This window comes from Bos indicus, chromosome 29, assembly GCF_029378745.1.
Source record: "Bos indicus isolate NIAB-ARS_2022 breed Sahiwal x Tharparkar chromosome 29, NIAB-ARS_B.indTharparkar_mat_pri_1.0, whole genome shotgun sequence".
NCBI classification, from domain to species: domain Eukaryota; kingdom Metazoa; phylum Chordata; class Mammalia; order Artiodactyla; family Bovidae; genus Bos; species Bos indicus.
Window position 1 is genome coordinate 33,168,946 of NC_091788.1, and position 16,526 is coordinate 33,185,471.

The following is a 16,526-nucleotide window of genomic DNA, read 5'->3' on the forward strand; positions in this document are numbered from 1 at the left end:
ACTTCCCAGGAAGAATTTATACTTAGAACCATGTATTTTTTATAAAGACCGGAGGTGGTTCTCAGGTACTTTGTATATTACGAATCTATTTCAGATTCCTTAAGTCTTCAGTTCCTTGCTTTATCTGACTACTTCCTTCTATCTGCTGTGTCATTGACCCATATCTGTGAAACCAGAATTTAAAGATTCTAAAGGAAGAGATGAGGAAAGAGTCATTTAAAACCAGAGGGATTTTGGGACCCTCTTCTTTGTCCTGTAAGACTTGAATGTTCTCACCCATTAGGCTGATCTAACCTGCATGTGTTCTGTCCGCCCAGCCTTCCCCATTTATACCCGGTTGTGAACAGGAGGCCCTGCCAGGCAGACGGGTCTCACTGTGGGGTCCTCTGGGATCTCTGGCCCCCTTTCTCTCCCTGCCCCTGCCCCGCCCCATGTGACTCGCCTCCCTGTTTGTCTTCCAGGCCCCACTTCCCTCCGGGCATATCCTCTCCTCTCGGTGATCACCCGACAGCCCACGGTCATCTCCCATCTGGTCCCCACCACCCCGGGAATCGCCCAGGTTCTGTCCCGCCACCCGGCCACTGAAGCTGCCTCTGCGGAGGCCCCAGGCGAGAACCACGGGAGCAGCGAGTCTGAGACGGAACAGCCCACGCCCCGGCAGAAAAAGCCCCGCCGGAGCCGCACCATCTTCACCGAGCTGCAGCTCATGGGCCTGGAGAAGAAATTCCAGAAGCAGAAGTACTTGTCCACCCCAGACAGGTGAGGACACGGGGAAGGGACTGTTCCAGGAAAGGCCCTTGAGAAGGGAGACTCCTTTTGCTCTCAATGTGGCATGGAGGGCCACAAGGACTGTTCTAGGGTTTGTGCAGGACACTAGGGAAGGAGTCTGTCCATGGCTCAGCTCAAGTAATCTCAGCCTTGGTTAAACAAAAGCCAGCCCACCTGAGTGCTTCCTAGGTGGTGCAGTGGTAAAGAATCTGTCTGCCAGTGCAGGAGATGCAAGAGACCCAGGTTTGATCCCTGGGTGGGGAAAATCCCCTGGAGTAGGAAATGGTCAACTCACTCCAGTATCATTGCCTGGAAAATTCCACAGACAGAGGAGCCTGGTGGGCTAATTATAGTCCATGGGGTTGCAGAAGAGTCAGACACGACTGAGCCATTAAGCACACACATAGCTCACCTGAATTCATCATACTTAGTCCCAGAAGCCTGCCTGATGCTGAATTTTTACTCCTCACTGCATCTCTGTATGTTAACTACTGCAGTACAACAAGCATGGTGAAAGTGAAAGTTGTGTCCGACTCTTTGTGACCCCATGGACTATACAGTCCATGGAATTCTCCAGCAGAATACTGGAGTAGGTAGTCCTTCCCTTCTCCAGGGGATCTTCCCAACCCAGGGATTGAACCCAGGTCTCCCGCATTGCAGGCAGATTATTTACCAGCTGAGCCACAAGGGAAGCCCAGCAAGCTTGTTTACCATACAACAAGCATGGTAAAGCTTAGCAAATGGTTGCCCAGGCGCTCAGCTGGGAAACAGGTTTGGTGTTTAAAACCACTGACACTTAGGATCAGATGCACTGGGACTAGACCTGGAGTTGAGGTCCATGATCTTCCCAGGCTTCTGCCTACCCTCCAACCCCCAACTGGCTTAGCAGGCACACCTGGCTTCTGCATGGCAGCCTGGATTAATGGGGCCGTGGAGCTGTCAGATGTCCTGATGAACTTGACAGGTACCAAGTCAGAACCATTTGGCTGAGACCAAGGAGGACCTGGATGAAGGTCTCTTCTTTAAACCCTTTTGAGATCTCAGTGAGGGTGGCTATGACCCCTGCTTTACTCAGAGGCTTCAGTACCTCCCCACTTTCTTTAATTTAGCATCTTAGCAAAGAAATATGCCGCAAGAGTGTATGTTCTACCTTGTTCTTTCAAACTCACTCTGGAATGACTGGCCTAATGTGTGACCCTGTTTATTGGAAGGATTTTCAAGGTACTTTTGCTCTTTCTTTGCTTACTGCCTTGTCCATTTCAGGTCTGACCCTATTAAAGAGAAGGAAAGGAAACTCAAATGCATTTCAAGCTGTTTATTAGCTGCTCGATAAAAATTTGAGAGAGGAGCTTGCAAGTCATTGATTAAAAGGGAATTTGTTTACTGATTCAGTTAGTTGAGCTCCCAGCAGCTGTGTGCAAGGCATTGTGGCAGGGATTATGGGTCCAGAAGATAGCAGACAAGAGACTTGCTCTAGAGGAGGTCACGGGGAAGGATGTGGCTGCAGTAACCACATCACGACTTGGGGTGTGGATGCCAACATGTTCCTGAGGGCTCCAGGAGCACAAAAGTATTGCTGAGTGTATCTGGTGGCAGCTGGGAAGCCTTCTCAGAGGAGGTAGCACTTCAGAAGCACTTTGATCCCAGGAGGGAGATCCCACAGAGGGAATAACGTGCGAAAGGCACAGATGTGCTGCTGGGCATGCTGAGTGCTCTGCAGGTGATAGATGTCTCCAGCTCCAGGAGTTGGGGGGTGGTGTGTGGGGGGAGTGAGGCTGCAGAGATGAGAAGGACCCTGTATGTCTGACCAAAAGATGTGGACTTTGTTGTGCAGGCTGTGTGTCGGTAGCTGTGAAGAGCTGCGAGTGTTGTGGCCAGATTTACGTTTTATTTTTTTCATTTTTTATTTATTAAAAAAAACTTAGGCCATGCCCTATAGCATGTGGGATTTTAGCTCCTTGATCGGGAATCAAACTTGGGCCCCCTGCATGGGGAGCATGGAGTTTTAACCACTGGACTAGCAGGGAAGTCCCGAGATTTACATATCGGAATCTTCATATTGGTAGCACCATACGTAACAGAGAGGGAAGAGTGAGAAGAGATCGAGCAGGGAAAGCAGGTGGACAGAGTCCAGGGAAGGTCATTGAAAAGAATTAAGGTGGAGACAGTGGGAACAGAGACGAGAGAATAGATCTGAGACCTGTTGTGAAGCCAGAACAACAGAATTTCCATTGGCGTGAGGCAGACAGCTGAGAATTCTGTGGCTCCTGCCTGGGCCACCAGGGAAAGAGGGACAAGCATTAACTGAAGCTGGAAGGCAGAGGGCAGAGTGAGTTTGGTGAGGAAAGAGTGCATTCTGTTTTGGACATGTGCAATTTGGGGCACCTTCAGGCAGAGGATGGAGGCAGGTCTGTGGTTTGGGGATTAATAGATGAGATCTCTGGGGCTTCCCTGGTGGCTCAGATGGTAAAGAATCTGCCTGCAATTAAGGAGACCTGGATTCGATCCCTGGGTCGAGAAGATGCCCTGGAGAAGGGAATGGGTACCCACTCCAGTATTCTTGCCTGGAAAATCCCATGGACAGGGGAGCCTGGCTGGCTACAGTCCATAGGGTCGCAAAGTGTTGAATACAATTAAGTGACTAAGCACACTCACGCGCGCGCGCGCACACACACACACACACACACACGGTGTTCTGCTATTCTGATGCTCCCTGGTGTAACGAAGCACCTCCTGCACTCAACACACGTGGAGTACAGGAGGTGGAGTGGGCATCTGGATTTATGAATCAGCACACTCAAGATGACATTCTAGGCTTATTTTAGAAGTTAGAATTTTTTTTTTAGCAGAAATGTTAGTTCCAAATCAACCTCCTGGGGCTTCCTGCTACCTGCCCAGGCACCTCTCAGGTGAGCTTGATTCACTTGCCTGCAGAAGAGGACCATCTGGCTGGCGTGGAGGCTGCCGCCCAAGCTGCCCCACCAGCTGTTCCTCACCTCGTACGTGACCGGGGCCATGAGCACGCCTCCTCCCACGGCGCACACCCTCTTCCCCTGTGTTTGTTTCTCCAGTCTCCTAGGTGACCCCATTGAAGCGAATTTGCACAGGGAAGTGAGAATCTGTAACGGCGGCAGGTAATGAGAGAGAGCTGATGACAGCGAAGTGTGTTTCTGGGGCCAGCATGAGTCAGGAGTGCATTTTTCCCAAGTGAGCTCATCCTGGTTTGCCAATGCTGTGGCAGAGCTGTGAACTGATCCTTCCATTCACTGATGCACCTGACGGCCTTAGGTGAACTGGCCAGGAAGGCTATGGAGAGGGGGGAAGCCCTCTGCCTCCAGGGAGGTCTGGGAGACCCGTGGGATGGCCCCCCTGGGCTCTTGGTGTTTAAATGAATAGCTACCTGGGATGCCAAATTGTGGCCAGAAAGGCTACGATGCAAAATTTACCTATGCCCCCCAAAAAGCTATCCAGAGATACTGTAAACTGCTATATGGTTGTTAATAACACTTGTTTATAGTGTACCCGCTGGGTGACAGGCATTGTTAGGTGCTTTGCATTAGCAGTTCTCAAAGGGTTTGGTCTTGGGACCCTTTTACATTCCTAAAAATTTTTGAGCCCCACCCCCCAGAAAACTTTTGTTGGTTAAACTATTGATATTTACCAAATTGAGTATTAAAGTTGAGAAAGTTTAAAAATATTTAGTTACTCATTACAGGATAACAATATTAGACCTATCACATTAACATAAATAACAGTTTTTAAATTTAAAAATTTTCCAAAAAAGTGAGAAAAACTGATCTTGTTTTCACTTATGCAAATTTATGTCTACCTTAATAAAAAAAGTTTAGATTCTCATATGTGCTTCTTGGGCTTCCCAAGTGGTGCCAGTGGTAAAGAATCCACCTGCTAATGCAGGAGATGCAAAAGGCGCAGATTCAATCCCTGGATCGGGAAGATCCCCTGGAGAAGGAAATGGCAACCCACTCCAGTATTCTTGCCTGGAAAATTCTATGGACAGAGGAGCTTGGTGGGCTACAGTCCATGGGGTCACTGAGTCGGACACGATTGAACGCACACACACCTGGGCTGCAGGGCTTCATTAGTGGGGAGGCTAAGGACTGCTAGCACAAGGAATTTACTGGCTTCAGTCTGTTAATGACTTTCAATAAAACTGTCAGCTTACAGTAGCCCTTTTACTGGGCAAGCAGATAGGTGTGAATGGGGATTGAAGCCAGGAGCTGAAGTCCTTGAAGGAAAATGGTTTTTCTTATTGGAGATTGAATTGGGCACTCTGGTCCAAGCAGGGGGTCTGAGAAGGGTACCTGGCATGCCAGGAGCCACACCTGGAGCCTTCACTCCTGTACCACTGGTCTTCCTGATGGTGAGGTGTCGCTTGTTACTCCTCAAGTAGAGAAAGTTGAAGCTGAGGTGCTGTGCTTAGTCGCTCAGTCGTGTCCTATTCTTTGTGACCCCATGGACTGTAGCTGGCCAGGCTCCTCTGTCCATGGGGCAAGAATACTGGAGTGGATTGCCATGCCCTCCTCTGTGGGATCTTCCAACCCAGGGATCGAACCCAGGTCTCCTGCATTGCAGGCGGATTCTTTACCAGATGAGCTACCAAGGAAGCCCCAGGGAAGCTTGGGTGCAGCTGAGGCTGTGTACCCAAGTCCCTTGGCCCAGGCTGGTGGCTCTGCAGGCTACAGAGAAATGTAGGACCACGCTTGGCCATGGAATGGGGAGCAGGAAGGGGACGGATGTAATGTTCCTTTTGGAATCCGTAACAGTTGAGGGCAGGGATGAAAGATGAGTCAACCTGTCAAAACGTATTTTTGAGCCCTCATTCTTGATTTAGAATGCGGTAAGCACGTTTGTGATTATGAAGGAAGCAGTGGAGTAAGGGAGGCAGAAATAACTCATGAGAAGCAGAGACCAGCGAGAACTCAGAGCTCCCTGGTTGAGACGTGACCTGTGCAGAGGAAGCAACCTTCAAGGGGGTTTGTAGAGATAGCAGGGGTCGGGGGTGGGGGTGGCAGGAGGCTTACCACCCGGAAAAATGGGACTTTACCTTTCCTCCCCAGTTTGGATTTGGGGTCAGAGCCTTCATTTTATACAGGATCAGAGTAAAGAGTCTGTCGGGTCAGGGAGAGGACTTTGCAGTGAAGGTTCAGAAATTCCTTTCAGGTTCCACGTAGACAGTTCTTAGGCTTGGGCATCTATTTTTTAGCTTCACAGTTTCCTCCATAGGATTCTGGGAAGGGAAGCAGAGCTCTTTGGGAGGAACTGGTTTAATGGGGAGGTCCACGTGTTGGTAACAGGCCTTCCCCTCTTCCTCATCATCCCCCTGTCTCTCGTGCCTTCTAGGTTGGACTTGGCCCAGTCTCTGGGACTCACTCAACTGCAGGTGAAGACCTGGTACCAGAACCGCAGGATGAAATGGAAAAAAATGGTAAGAAAGAGAATAAGTCTTAACCATGGGCCCATCATGATCGGAAGAATTCTTACTACAGGGCTGGCAAGAAGGCAGGAAGGACCCTTTGGTGGATTGAGCTCCAGAGACTGGAAGGCCTTTTACCGTGCTGGCTGGGAGGGAGGCCGTTTGAACAAAAGGATGAGCAATTCTTTCTGACCTGGATTTCCTGACCAGAGGGATATTCTTTTTCACAGTTTCATTGGAAATAAAAAGGAAGCCTCCAGACTTGTCTGTTGCTGCTTTTAACCCCACCTAAAATCCCACGGACGGAGGAGCCTGGTAGGCTGCAGTCCATGGGGTCGCTAAGAGTCGGACACGACTGAGCGACTTCACTTTCCCTTTTCACTTTCATGCATTGGAGGAGGAAATGGCAACCCATTCCAGTGTTCTTGCCTGGAGAATCCCAGGGACGGCAGGGCCTGGTGGGCTGCTGTCTCTGGGGTCGCTCAGAGTCGGACATGACTAAAGTGACTTAGCAGCAGCAGCAGCTAGCCTTTTCAAAGAACTTCCTTCCCACTCCCACCAATAGCTAAGAATAGAAGTCAGTCCTCTCTGTTTTTTAGAGGACATGTAGGGTGCACCTGCTCTTGTAGAATTCTCAACTCTAGTGGGCATCAGAGGAACCTGGGTGGCAGGTATGAATGCAGAACTCAAGGCCCTTCCTAAGATTCTGCTTTGCTGGCCCAAGGCAGGGAGTGTTAACTAGCACCCAGGTTCCTCTGATGCATATGGTATAGTGACTCTGATTTCCCAAATACCACTCTAGTGCCTTACAGATGAGTTGTTCCCTATTTGGTTTTTAAATGAATTTATATAGCAATAGAAGGGGAAAATGTGGAAGCAGTGACAGATTTTATTTTCTTGGGCTCCAAAATCACTGTGGACAGTGGCTGTAGCCATGAAATTAAAAGACGCTTGCTCCTTGGAAGGAAAGCTATGAAAAACCTGCTGCTGCTGCTGCTAAGTCAGTTCAGTCGTGTCCGACTCTGTGCGACCCCATAGACGGCAGCCCACCAGGCTCCCCTGTCCCTGGGATTCTCCAGGCAAGAACACTGGAGTGGGTTGCCATTTCCTTCTCCAATGCATGAAAGTGAAAAGTGAAAGTGAAGTCACTCAGTCATGTCCGACTCTCAGCCACCCCATGGACTGCAGCTTGCCAGGATCCTCTGTCCATGGGATTTTCCAGGCAAGAGTACTGGAGTGGGGTGCCATTGCCTTCTCCCTAGACAGCATATTAAAAAGCAGAGATAACACTTTGCCGACAAAGGTCCACATAGTCAAAGCTATCGTTTTTTCAGTAGCCATGTACAGATATAAGAGCTGGACCATAAAGAAGGCAGAGCGCCAAAGAACTGAGGCTTTAGAATTGTGGTGCTGGAGAAGACTCTTGAGAGTCCCTTGGACTGCAAGGGGATCAAACCAGTCAGTCCTAAAGGAAATCAGTCTTGAATATTCACTGGAATGACTGATGCTAAAGCTGAAACTCCAATACTTTGGCCACCTGATGTGAAGAGCTGGCTCTTTGGAAAAGACCCTGATGCTGGGAAAGACTGAAGGCAAATGGAGAAAGGGCAGCTGAAGATGAGATAGTTACATAGCATCACTGACTCAATGGATATGAATTTGATCAAACTCTGGGAGATGCTGAAGGAAAGGGAAGCCTGGAGTGCTGCAATCCATGGAGTTGCACAAAGTTGGACATGACTTAGTGACTGAACAACAACAAATTAGTGTAAACAGCTCTTTAAAAAAGAAACATCTCTACATTTTAAGGACCTCATTTCATAATGGCTTAGCCCTCTCTTTTTCTTATTCAAAAAAAAGCAACAGTTAAATCCAGATTTTCCAAAGCAGTTGTCTCACTTCCAGTTTTGAAAATTCCAAGGGTCAAAGCCCAGAGAAAACAGGAGAGTTGGGAAGAGAGTGGGAAGAAACCTCTGACCCAGGCCTTTCCATGTTCTCGCTGGGTCTCTGGCCCCCTCTCCTATCCTGTGGACCGAGCATCTCAGGCCTGCCTGCATGATGTCCTAATTGCTAGGCCATCTGGTCACAAGCCTTGGTGTCTCAAGGGCTGGAGTATGAATTTTCTACAATGACCAAATAACTAAGACCTCCTTCCCCTGCACCAGCTACCTAGTTTTCAGAAACAAAAAGAGTTAATAGGCACTTTTTGATAATGGGTAATAGATTTGAGTTTTCTCCATTTTGTGTTTTTATCCAATATATGTATTTTTTTCTCTGAAAACTTTGGTTCTTGCTATTGCCTGCTAACAGGCTTCCAGATGGTGCTAGTGGTAAAGAACGAGCCTGCCAGTGCAGGAGACATAAGAGATGTAGGTTTGATCCCAGGGTCAGGAAGATACCCTGGAGGAAGAAATGGCAACCAAGTCCAGTGTTCTTTCCTGGAAAATTCCATGGGCAGAGGAGCCTGGTGGGCTACGGTCCATGGGGTCACAAAGAGTCAGACATGACTGAGCACACACAAGCAAGAGTCCAGAGGAGAAGTGAAATATTGGGACAGCTTGCAGGGAGAAATTGAAATGGAAAGATAAATAAGATTCGATTAAACATGTTGTTGCTCCTCAACTTCTAGAATGCTCAGACACCCATGGAGCCTTTTAGGGGACTGATCTCTAAGGGAACCAGATCTGGGACCTGGAAACACTGGGCTGTGTTTCCCGGCGTGCCCCTCCCTGGTTGGTTTTGGGCAAGTCTCTTCACTGCTTTTTGTGCAAGTTCCACCACCCACCTCCTTCCCCGTCCCATCATCGTCATCAAAATTGATGTCTCCTGAGTGGCAGAGGCATTGTTTGAGTTGGTTATCAGCGATCTTTTCGTGACTCAAACGATGGAGGCACTGACAGCCCGCCAGCCCTGCCAGCACCGCCCAGTGCCCGTGGGGAACACGTGTGCCCCTGCCACTGACGTCAGCTGTTTTCCACCAGCCTCTGCACGGCTGGCACCGCTGCAGGCCGTGTGTCGATAGTTATCAATGTCGTAGAAAACAAAATGGAAGTAACTGCACAGATTTAAATCTCTGAGCAGTCCACAAGCCAACCGAAGGCAGGCCCCTTCCAGAAATTTCACCTTATGAGCAGTGACTTTTCACCAGGCAGTAGAGATGTGGCTATAAGACACCAGTTGTTGTTGTTGTTGAGTTGCTAAGTTGTGTCCTACTCTTTGCGACCCTGTGGACTGCAGCACACCAGGCTTCCCTGTCCTTCACTATCTCCCATAGTTTGCTCAAATTCACGCCCATTATGTTGGTGACACCATTCAACCATATCATCTGCTCTTGCCCCCTTCTCCTCCTACCTTCACTCTTTCCCAGCATCAAGGTCTTTTCCAATGAGTAAGATACCAGGCCATCCATTAAAAAAAAATTCAAAAAAGGTACTCAGTCAGTGGAGGTAGCTGACCTGTAAGTCGCTCATTATTCAGAGTGATCAGGGCAACACTGGAAGGAAATAAAAGGTTCAGCATCAGTAGGAGAAGGGAGGGCTTCCTGGAAGGGGTGCCATCTAAGCTGGGTTTAATGGATGAATAGACACCTGCCAAATGAAGTTTGGAAGGGTGTCAAAGGCTGAAGGAAGGAACAGAAGTACACAGGGGCACTGCAGGGACCTCAGAACAGCTGGAGTGAAGAGGAGAACAAGGTGGCTCAGGTGTGGGTCACGTTCTGACTTTCTCAAAACAGCAAGGCATTGTTGGGATCCTGATTGCTTCATAGTTTCCCCTGGTAAAACTTTCAAGGCTGCCTCTTCAAGGACTGGGAAAGAAAAGAATAATTGAGTAATAAAGATGTCTCAAGGCAAGTAATCTCACTGGAACTGGAAAAAGAGCATTCGCTTCTCAGTGTTACTCGCATACTGCCAGAACCGAGATAGCATCTCTGACTAGTTTTTACCGGTCAGCGTGTAGAACCTGTGGCGGGTTGGGTAAATGTGGTCTCCCACGTTTGGTGGGATCTGCACCCTCCCTTCCGTTTCTGCTTGGCTTGGGTTCCAGTAGGGCCCAGCAGGCTTCGTAGCGGGCCAGAAGTACCTCATCATTCAGGGGTACTTTTCATCTCCAAAGTAGGGTTCTGTTCTGTGAGAGGGTCCAGATGGGTGGTCCCTTCCTCTCCCAGTCACAGAGCTGGGTGGGCCACGTACCATGCCCAGTGGTCATCTTGTGCACCAAAAGTCTCCAGCTGGTCAACAATTCTGTGTAACTGCTACCGGTTTCTACCTATGTAATCGTGGGCAAGCGCCTGTTTCCTCATCAGTAAATGCCTGATGTCCACCTTACAGGGATGCAGATGAGGTCAGTGAGCTAATCTGAGCCAATCCCTGTAGGACCCAGAACAGTGTCTGCCCCATAGGATACAGTCAAGAAGTGTTAGCTGCTGTTCGTCTCAGTGTTTTTTTTTTGTTTTTAATTCTTTACCCATCCACAAAATTCATGTCTATAGAAAATCTCAACTTTTGGAGGCCAGGAGAGATAACCTGAAAATGAATTCTGCAAGTTTCCGGGATGCTGGTTAAGACAGTCAGGTGTTTTTCTGCATCCTCCCCACCTGCAAGCCTTCCCCGGTCAGTTGGTGCTTTAGCATTCAGGATTGAGTTGAGTGGAACATCCCATCTTCTGGCAGAAAATCTGCTAAACAGTGAGCTGGGGGAACATCTGTGCTGGAGATGGTGAATGTCTCAGCTTCAGAGAAATAGCATCAGTTACATGGCTCTCTGGACTTCCCTGGTGGCTCCATGGTAAAGAATTTACCTGCCAATGCAGAAGATGCGGGTTCAATCCCTGGTTCAGGAAGACCCCCTGGAGAAGGAAATGGCAACCCACACCAGTATTCTTGCCTGGGAAATCCCATGGACAGAGGAGCCTGGTGGGCTACAATCCATGGGGTCGCAAAGAGTCAGACATGACTGAAGCAACGAGACAACAGCATGGCTCTCATTCCCATAGAGCAGCAGATAGAGAAAGGGAACAAAAAGGCAATGGGATAATGAGTCCATGGCCTAGGATCTGCTGGGAGGTTAGGAGGTCGGTAAGATAAATGTGGTAGAAATATCAGTTGAATCCTTCCCTTGCACATTACGTGCAATGAAATACCAATAAGAGTGTTAGATTCAGGCAATCGAGGTTTTGTATTCAAATCCCAGCTCTGCCTTGGGTTGCTTTTCCACCATGACAAGCCACTTCTGCCTGAAAAGTGAGGGAGGTAGAAGGTTTCTCTCTGCGCTGACAGCCGGGCCCTCCCATCAATGTGCCCGTCCCCCGCCCACCTGTGCAGGTGGAGAAGGAAGGTCCTGACATCCCCAGCAGGAGGGCACAGGAGAGTCTAGTTTTAGAGTTTGGAGGAAGGCTGCCAGCGGGCCAGGTTAATAAAAGTAGGTGGTGTGCTGGGTGTTTTTCCCAGAGGCGTGTGACCTCACGTGCAATGGGTTGCCTGGCCTCTCTGGACGAAGGAAAGTAAATTGGCTCCAGGGATGCCTAGGGAGGAGGGGTCCTGAGAGAAGGGCCGCAGAGTGCACGTGAGTGTGTAGTCTTAGCATGGGGTGGTTGCGAGATAATTGCATGTCTCAGGTGTGCTGGGAGGCAGAGGCCAGAGGTCAGGTGCAGAAAGCAGCCAAGAGTGTAGTTATGTCCTAATTATTGCTTGTGCTGGAATGTTTTATTCCATTTAGAAAATGGTCTGATTGTTTTGATTTTTTTTTTTTTTTTTCATGCTGTAGGAAAACAGCCAGGTGGGGTCTAGCCAAGCTGTGTGGGTGGTGTTCCCTAATTGCTGGGCTGGACTTTCTTTTGCCAATTAGGTGGCTTCCTTAGACCTGCTCTTTTATAACTTGATTACTACGTGGGGCAACTCGATTTTGTATAACCTCTTTCATACTGAGTGGAGCTGCTTTCAACACGTCAATTTCATCTTGGCACATTTGGGTGCTTTCAACAGCCTGCGCTCACAGTGAAACCAAAATCAGATACTGACATATGAAAAGGAATATAGAGACCTCTTTTCCCCAGAGGTTGATTCTGTCAGCATCTCTATCTTGTTAGAAGTCCCCTTCATATCTCTGTGTTAGCTGTTTGGATTGAAAGTACAGTGGCTGAGTAGATGCCCAGCTAAATGGAGGTGTTTAGTGCAAATTTATGGTTTTCCTTATACCATAAGCAAAAGTTAACTCAAAAGGAATCATAAACCTAACTAAACATTAAAACTATGAAACTCCTATGGCTGATTCATGATGAGGTTTGACAGAAAACAACAAAATTCTATAAAGCAATTATCCTTCAATAAAAAATTAAATTTAAAAAAAGTTATGAAACTCAGAGGGAGGGGACATACATATATCTGTTGCTGATTTATGCTGATATATGGCAGAAATAACACAATATTTTAAAGCAATTTTCCTCCAATTAAATTTACATATTAAAAAAGGAAAAAAGAACTATGAAATTCTTAGAAGAAAACATTTTCTTTTGGAGTAAATGCTTATGACCCTAGGTTAGGCAAAACCTTTTTAGATAAGACACCAAAAGCACAAGCAATAGCAACAAAAATTGCACTTCATGAAAATTAAAAACTTTTGTTCTGCTGAAGGACATCATCAACAAAGTGCAAAGGTGGGACTTCCCTTCTTAATTTGCCAGGGGTTAAGAATCTGCCATGCAATGTAGGGGATATGGGTTCAATCCTTGATCAGGGAACTGATAATATCCCCCATGCCAAGGAGCAATGAAGCCAATAAATAAATAAACATTTTTAGAAATGACTTGAAAAGGCAACACAGAATAGAAGAATATATTTGTAAATCTTCTATCTGATAAGGGGCTTTCATCCAATGTATTAGTATTAATAGAGAACTCATAACTCAGTAATTAAAAAGGACAACCGCATTTTTAAATGGGCAAAGGATTTGAATAGACACTTCTGCAAGGAAGATATACAACTGGCCCATAAGCACATGAAAAGATGATGAACTTCAATAATTATCAGGGTTGTACAAATCAAAACCACAATGAAAAGCAACTTCACAACAGCTAGGATGGCTGGAATGAAAAAGACAGGTAGTAACAAGTACTGGGACTTCCCTCTGGTCCAGTGGTTAAGATTTAACCTTCCGATGCAAGGAATACAGGTTTGATCCCTGGCTGGGGAACTAAGATCCTACATACTTTGAGGCTAAAACAAAACAAAACATAAAACAGAAGCAATATTGTAACAAATTCAATAAAGGCTCTAAAAATGGTTCACATCAAAACAGCCCTTAAAAAAATGAGTTTTGCAGAGGATGTGGAGCACTGGAGCCCTCACATACTGCTGATTGGAATATAACATGGTGCTCTTGCCTTAAGAGAACAGTCTGGAAATTCCTCAGTCTTGGACTTCCCCTGTGGCTCAGATGCTAAAGAATCTGCCAGCAACGCGGGAGACCCAGGTTCTATCCCTGGGTCGGGAAGATCCCCTGGAGGACAACACAGCAACCCACTCCAGTATTCTTGCCTGGAGAATCTCAAGGACAGAGGAGTTGCTGGGCTACAGTCCATAGGGTTGCAAAGAGTTGGACACAACTAAAGTGACTTACCACGCACGCATGCATCGCTCTTTCACAGAATAGGAAACTGAGGCCCAGAGTCTTTAAAGGACTCTCCCAAAAACAAAGTAGACAAGGGGCACAGTTGGTGTTTAATCTAGTTATTCTACTTTCAAAACAAGAACACACTCTCTCCTATGTGTTACTGCTTCTTCAAACAACATAAAACCATATGTTTCATATTTCCTTTTCTGATTACAGAAATACATGATCATTGTTGAAAAATTTAAAAAGACATTAAAAAAAGAATTGAAATTATCCTTGATCTTGAGACTACAAGCAGGGTAATGTGTAGTTGTCTAGCCACCAAATTAAATTATGCTGGTTTAGAACCCATTTTCACAAAACTATATGAATATTTCCCATGTTATTATATGTTCGCCTATATAATGATTGTAATGGTTGTTAAGTTTTCTCTCTTTGCCATATACTATAATTATGTACTCAATTATATGGTGGAAACTGTAGAGTATTTTTCTGGCTGTTGTTGCCATTTTTGTGATGAACATTTTTGCACATCAGTCATTGTCCCAATCTTTGATGACTTCCTTAGGCTAAATTGTTAGAAGTAGAATTTCTGTGTCAAACATTATGCACATTTTTTTTTAAGACTTTTGATTTGCATCCTCAGGTTGTCTTTTGAAAAAGCTGTACCAATTACACTTTTATACAGACATATGAGTGTTTATTTTCCTGTTTGTGACACTGTTTTTTTCTTTTAACTTATCAACTTGCTGTCACACTCATATTTTAATTTTCACTTGTTTCCCTATTTTTGAAGTTGGATTTTTAATGTATTTATGATCATTGTATTTAATAGAAATGATCCTGACTAAAAGTACGTTGAACCTTTCATGAATGAAGCTGTCTTTGTAGACTGCAGGTGACTCCTGGAGAATATTTTTTGCCAAACTTTGCAACTTCATTGCCGGGAAGGAATGGTTTAGAGCAGGGGTGCCCAACCTGGGATCTAATGCCTGATGATCTGAAGTGGAGCTGATGCAATAAAAATAGAAATAAAGTGCACAATAAAATGTAATGTGCCTTTTTCATCCTGAAACCATCCCCTCCCCAGTCTGTGGAAAAACCGTCTTCCACGAAACCAATCCCTGGTGCCAAAATGTTGGGGACCGCTGGTTCAGAGGTGGGGGAGTGGGAAAGTGGAGGGAAGAAGTTATTTCTTAGATTTGATCTCATTTGTCTCCTATGTAGGTTCTTAAAGGTGGACAGGAAGCACCCACAAAACCCAAAGGTCGTCCCAAGAAGAACTCCATCCCCACATCAGAAGAGATAGAAGCTGAAGAGAAGCTGAACAGTCAGGTTCACAGCCAGGAGCTCCTGGAGCCCTCCCAGAGCCTGGAGGGGCTCTGTGATATGCAGAAACCAAAGGCACGCGTTGTCCCTGTGGAGGTGGCTGAGTCCCCAGGCCAGGCCCAGGAGTTGCCAGTAGCCTCTCCGGAACCCCCACCATCAAGCTAAAATAAAACTCTTGGTCGAGGGGAAGGGGGAGACTGGGAAGAAGGGAAAGAGAGAGGGCAGGGAGGCCAGGGAGAAGAAAGCTGCCAAGAGCCTGAGACCTGGGGGAGAAGACCACGGCCGGCTCCCTCCCTCCTGCCCACGGCTCTCAGCTCCAGCTTTTGAGGAAGACTTGCTAGCCTTGGCCTGCTCTTCCTGAAAGGCTGCCTAAGCCACACAAGCCCTTGACTAAGGGACACAGTGCCTTGGAACTGCCAGCCCCAGTTGGGGTGACGCCGTGGAGCTGTCCAGGTCCAAGCTCCCCCTGGCATGATGGGGGACACTCCGACCAGCCTCGGAGCAGCTAGCCATCAAAGCAGAGATGGAGGAGTGGGCAGCATGCCCAGGTTCCTTGCTGACTCAGCACTTATTTCTGTAGCTTTAAAAGAAAATTTAATGTTTTTGATTGTTGTTTTTTTTGGGGGGGACGGGTGGTCGGTGAGGGTGGGCAGATAAGAGTTGGGGGAAGGGAGTTTTGAGTTAATAGAATAAAGTTTGTTTGAAGACACGTGTGCCTTTGTACCCATTATAAGGTAGTCAGGTGACCCAGGAACTGATAAACCTTGTTTTTCTCGCTTGATTCAGTTGCCATCCCTGAAGCTGCAATGCAGATATGTTAAGATAACTTTTATTTTTTAATTAAAAATAAATCTTTCAAAAAAGATGGGATGTGTTGTTTCTTCCAGGGAGTGTATTTAGATCTTCTAGAATATGTCCTATGGAAAGAGGGTGGTGCTAGTGGTAAAGAACCCGCCTGCCAATGCAGGAGACACAAGAGACCCGGGTTCGACCCCAGGTCTGGGAAGATCCCACATGCCATGGGACAACTAAGCCTGTGTGCCCGTGTGCTGAGCCTGAGCTCCCTATAGCCTGTGCTTCATAACAAGAGAAGCCACTGGAGTGAGAAGCCCATGTATCACAACTAGAGAAAGCCCACACACAGCATCAGAGACTCAGCACAGCCAAAGATAAAATTAAGAAAAAACAAAAAACCAAAACTCGTAAGCCTGTGAGCTTGTAATATACAACTCCTTCGACAGGACTGGATTCAAGTATCGTGACTGCCACTTCAACTTTGCTAAGGCCGTGCCTTCCCTTGGCCGTTGAGATCAACAAAGAGAAAGCAGTCTCTCTCTTAACGCAAGGACTTGGCTTCTGCGAACCAGTTTGTGCAGCCCACACCCAGC

At 47.0% G+C, this 16,526-nt stretch overlaps 1 protein-coding gene across 1 annotated transcript in view; it reads left to right on the forward strand.

Moving 5' to 3' along the window:
- BARX2 (BARX homeobox 2) overlaps positions 1–16,003 on the forward strand; it is an 82,407-nt gene extending 66,404 nt beyond the window's left edge. Inside the window, exons 2-4 of the mRNA XM_070783129.1 lie at positions 462–759; positions 6,130–6,214; positions 15,037–16,003. Of these exons, the coding sequence (XP_070639230.1) occupies positions 462–759; positions 6,130–6,214; positions 15,037–15,303 (650 nt within the window). The 3' untranslated portion in view covers positions 15,304–16,003. The remainder of the gene's footprint in view (positions 1–461; positions 760–6,129; positions 6,215–15,036) is intronic.
- Positions 16,004–16,526: the final 523 nt, after the last annotated feature.